At 33.5% G+C, this 5,255-nt stretch overlaps 1 protein-coding gene across 1 annotated transcript; it reads left to right on the forward strand.

Annotated features, from left to right (window-relative positions):
* The first annotated feature begins 412 nt into the window (after window positions 1-412).
* LOC131647343 (exocyst complex component SEC3A-like) lies at window positions 413-4,999 on the forward strand. Its single transcript, XM_058917244.1, has 7 exons — window positions 413-551; window positions 1,414-1,511; window positions 1,633-1,741; window positions 1,837-1,908; window positions 4,080-4,145; window positions 4,218-4,307; window positions 4,745-4,999. Exons 1-7 carry the CDS (start codon window positions 492-494, stop codon window positions 4,853-4,855), a joined length of 606 nt encoding a protein of 201 aa, XP_058773227.1. The 5' UTR covers window positions 413-491; the 3' UTR covers window positions 4,856-4,999.
* The last annotated feature ends 256 nt before the right edge of the window (window positions 5,000-5,255 follow it).

A 5,255-nucleotide genomic window follows, 5' to 3' on the forward strand; every position in this document is an offset into this window, starting at 1 on the left:
GTAGTTATGTACGTGTTTATGAAAAGCGGAAAGAGATACATTTTAAAACTACTGATATTTCTTAAATGAATAATTGAAATTCTTTTTATAAGAATTGTGTCTGTCAAGCATTGATTCTTATTTGAATGTTGGTCAACTAGCTAAATGTCCACGAAGTCTGTGTCCCATGTCCAAGCCATTTAAAAATAATTTTTAATAGGACATTTGACGAGGAGTGTCTGCATAGGAAACTTCCCAGACACCGCGACACCTCAGAAAGTATATGTGCTTCATCAACCACAATTTTTCAAATTACTACTGATGTTAACGTGTTACTATTGCTTTTGGTGTCCATGTTTGGGTTAATGCTTCATAGGTTTAAGTCAATAAGCTGTCCTTATATTCAAACCAGTTGCACTGTTTAGTTCTAGGCTGTATTTAATGTCTCAAGTATCCAGGCTTAAGTAATGTTTTAATTGTTTACTTATAGATTTGCAACCCTTGCAACGCGGATGGAGCAGTACATTACCGGACAGTCTAGGGATTTGGTTGACCAAGCGTACACAAAATTTGTAAGTGATTCCTTTTAAGCTCTACATTGTTTTTTGCTATCTCAAATTGAACGTACATGATAAATCTAGTTGAGTTTAAGGTACTTGCTTTCTTAAAATTAAGAATATTATAATAAATCTAGTTAATCACCCTGCCACTCTTGAATATGTTTATCGACTTGTATTTTTCCTTCATAGCCGAGGCTGTGGGAGAAGAAATAAAGTTAAGGTGCTCTCTTTTTTCATGCTTGTGGTGCATTTAATTGGAAGTTCCCCAAGCTTTTTCTTTAATTTTAATAATATTTTGTTAAAGTTAAGCCGTTTGAGTTTGGGTGTGGGTGTCGGGATGCCAACCTAGTCGATATATCTATGCCTTCATCTTTTGCTTCGCTTTAACTTTTTGCTTAAAAAATAAACTTGGAATATAATTGCAAGAGCTATAATCTTATGGTTTATATCTTTGAACATTCTTCAAGGTTGGAGAGTGTCCTTGCATATATATAAGTTTATGGTTTTGACTTTTGAGAGGGTTCATTTTTCATTATAGTCTCCTCGTATCTACGTAGTTTATGCCTATGACTTTTGAGAGGCTTCCTTGTTTCTTTTGACGATAGGTGATTTCCCAATTGGCTTATTTTTCATCCTTCTTTTCTCTTAGGCTACGTTTGGTGTAAAGAATACAATATCATTTAATAAGTAGACAAAAATTACATGCAGTACAATAGATGTTGCTTCTACCCAAAAGCACCTTTTGCATATAGTTATAGGCTTATGGCTATGGTCAATTCTGAACATTTTTGGCTTATTGTTTTCTTGTCATCTGTTTTAACAATATGTAACTAGTATCGGCATATTGTTTGCTGATGGATTTGTCCCTTGACAGGTTAGCATAATGTTTGTAACTTTGGAAAAACTTGCTCAAACAGAGCCAAAGTACGCAGATATTTTTCTTATAGAGAACTATGCTGCTTTCCAGAATAGGTTTGTTACCATTTCCCAGGCAAAGAGGAAGCTCAATGCTGCTTCAATTTTCGTCGTATTTTCAGTTGATTATGTAAAAGAAAACACATTTCTCACTTGCTATGTTATTCATTTGGCTCAGTTTGTATGACCTAGCCAATGTGGTGCCTACTTTGGCCAAGTTTTATCATCAAGCTAGTGAAGCATATGAGCAATCATGTTCGCGCCATATTAGCATGATTATCTATTATGTAAGTATTTATTATCTGATTTGTTCTGGTCGTTGACCGTACTTGAATTTATACCCTGTTGGAAATATCTCATTATCCATTTTTTCCTTGGAAAGCAATTTGAACGCCTTTTCCAGTTTGCCCGAAGGATTGAGGACTTGATTATCAATAATGTTTCACCTGAAGAGGTTTGTCCGTTTCGATAATATTTCGTAGATATTGCTTTACAACATTCGAATATAACATAGTTTTTTCATCAAACAAGTTGTTTGCAATGTTTCTCATACATTATAGAACTATTCATTGTTAATCAATTTCAAAAATCCTCATCAAGTATAAGTATGGAAATGAAAGGGGTAGTATATTATTACACTAATAGTTGGAGTTATCCTTGGAAGTATTAGAAATGAAAAGCATATCAACTTATCATGTATCCATGATAGAAACCAACTGATAACTAATGCCTAGATTATACACACTTTTTTGGGTAGTATTTTTTACACAAAAACATAGCATGACAACAATATGCATGAACAACGTCGGTTCAATCAAACTATAATACAGTCCACCCTTTAACAAGGACCTATTTGGAGCCTGTCTTGTCCTTGATTCAAACACCATACTCGCACCATGTCCATCAAAGTGTCTTCCGACATAAGAAAATTGCAAAAATCTGCTTTTGTCTCTTGTTGCTTTTCCATAATGACATTCATTGGGGAATTTTCGGCATCTTCTACTTTTGCAATATCTACCTTTTACTCGTTTTTTTCTTCCGTTATCTGAATGAAAGCCAAATTTCCTTGGTTTGTTTCTTCTTGTTGAAGGTTGAATGAAGCATCATCGACTCTATTTCCAATTCAAGTTCTTCTTCTTCATTAGATATAGGTAGAAGAAGGTCTATATACTCTGCCCGTTAGGTACTCATTTTGATTCATGCTAGTCTGCAAATGTGATCATGTCTATTCAGTCTTAAAGTGTAAACTGAGAGAGAAGTAACCGTTTCCTTGTCCATATTCATGTTGTGTAGTGATTTTTTCATATTGTTTCCTGATTTTGTATTAGAGTCTATGCTAGATCTGTTGTTGGGCTTCTTCCATTGTCCAAGCTCAATGTTTTCAGGGTTGGAAATATTGCTTTAATTGCAGTCCACCCCTAACAGCCTTAATTACAAAATGGAGTTTGCCTATATCGCAACTTTCAACAACTTTTTTGTGTTGGGGGTAAGGGTGTGAGTTTAGCTCCTTGTTTCCTAGAGATATGACTTCATTGGGGCTTATAAAGTTAGGGTAGTATTCATCTTATAAGTCAGTATTGTAGGGTTGAATTGGGTCCAACCCAATTTCTAAGATGTTATATGGGCTTTTAATACTTAGACCCTACTTTTGAGTAATCTTTTCATTGTTTTATTACCTTTACCACTTTTGTGGAGTCCTCTTTTCAAAAGTCTACTAGTGTTATTCCGTTTTGTTGGAATTAATGTTTGTATTGGGATTTGTAGCAAATACATTCATATACATAGTTAGCCATTTAATTAGTTATTCACACTTTGGTAGTAGCAATATCATTGATTTCCTTGTAAATGTAAATTTATATTTCTTGTTAGAGTGTAGAAATAGAGAATAAACTAAATGCAAATCTGGTACAAACTAATGAATTCGGCAAACTAAAACGATAAACCATCGATGAAAAAGAGAGGAAAGATCTGATGATATGAAGAAAAACAGGGTGTATCATTGACAGTTAAAGATAATAGTAGTAAAGGGGTTTCTCTAGCTACTCTCAGAGCAAAACTCCAACATAGAGAGGAATCTACTCTGATCCTAACTCAAAAATTATTTTCATTGTGCCTTGGTGATGTTATTGAATAACATCTTTATAATATGTTACTAGTAAAATGATTCTATTACTTAGACACCTTACTAATTACTTAAACACTTCACTAGCAAACTTAACTACTACGAGTATTTTTAGTCTTCCTTTCATAAACCCTCTATGTTTTTGTGTTTGTGTATAATACTCTTATTAGTAGTTGCCAAACAATCAAAATCTCTCATACGTTTCTCATTTTCTATATTCTAAATTTCCAAAATTTCTCTTCTCAAATTTGTGTATAATACATGATAGAAGTCAAATGGACGTGACTTCTATCATGTATTTTAATTTAATTTATTTATTCTCTTTTACTCAAAAGTTACCAACAGATTTATCGCACGCCATTATGACTTGAAAAATTTTACGTTTGCACCTCAATTGTTATTTTTGTTTATTATATTGTGTACAAAATAGATAACCGAATTTGGCATATACACCCTGATATTTTCACTTTCATTCAAATTTTTGTGTTATACATCAATTTCAGATTCCTTTCCAGCTTGGGCTGTCAAAAGTGGATTTCCGGAAGATGCTAAAAGCCAGTTTGTCTGGGGTAAGCCTATCTTTTTCTATAGCTCTTTTGCAACTTGCATAATTTATGAATTGTCTTTGATTTTCTAAATAGATGGACAGGTCCATTGGTGCAATGTATAAGAAATTGCAGAAGAATTTGACTTCGGAGGAATTATTACCTTCCTTGTGGGATAAATGCAAGGTATGCATATTCAATTCCAGTTGATAGTAAATCCCCTTATCATCTATGAGAATTATCGATAGCGGACGATAGCGGCGCTATTCCAGGAACGGTGACTCAAATTTAGATGACCTTGTCTAAATCTAATTAAATAGTCAAGGAATTTCTAAGTGTTTATAAAGTGAGAGATATCTCTTGGGTATCATAAAACGAACCGAACAATTTTTGCATTCCGCTCAAATAAAAAAAAAAGAAAAATGATAGTGAGTGATAGAATGAAATGAAATAAATACCAATTCATTTCTTTCCGCTCCATCCAATTTTAGGTTAATCTAAACGTGGGAAAATTATTTTATTCCATTTCATACCATTCCATTCTATCACATTTCATATTGATGTTCACATGGCTTAATTGATACATATTGAAGTTCTGATTTTCGTTTCTCCAACTATGGCAGAAGGATTTTATTGACAAGTATGACAGTTTTGTTCAACTTGTGGCCAAGATTTATCCGGCTGAGTCAGTACCTTCTACACAGGAATTGAAAGATCTTTTAGCTAACATGTAAAGGTTTTTGCATTTCTAAATTTAATCATTCTTTTTTACTAAGATAAAATGTAATCTACTTGATTAAGTGCATTTATGTGCTTTAATGACTTGAAACAAGCATTTTAAGCATCATCTTGAGAATGTGATGAGTATATATATCCAATCTCGTGTTAGTTTCATGTTTTGATTTGATTATGTTTGATATTATCTATTTCATTTATATTTCTACAAATTCTTATGGTTGAAAGTGAAAACCTCTCCAAATAGTCCAAATTAGGGGTGGACAAATTTCAACTGACCGACCGATTCAAACCGACCGACCCATTGTAATTTTTGTGCAAACGGTTCATATTGGACCGGGTGTCGGGCTGGTTCAATTGTTTAATTTGGATAGTATAGGATTGATTCGGTCGGGCTCG

The sequence above is a fragment of the Vicia villosa genome, linkage group LG2 (assembly GCF_029867415.1).
Source record: "Vicia villosa cultivar HV-30 ecotype Madison, WI linkage group LG2, Vvil1.0, whole genome shotgun sequence".
NCBI lineage: Eukaryota > Viridiplantae > Streptophyta > Magnoliopsida > Fabales > Fabaceae > Vicia > Vicia villosa.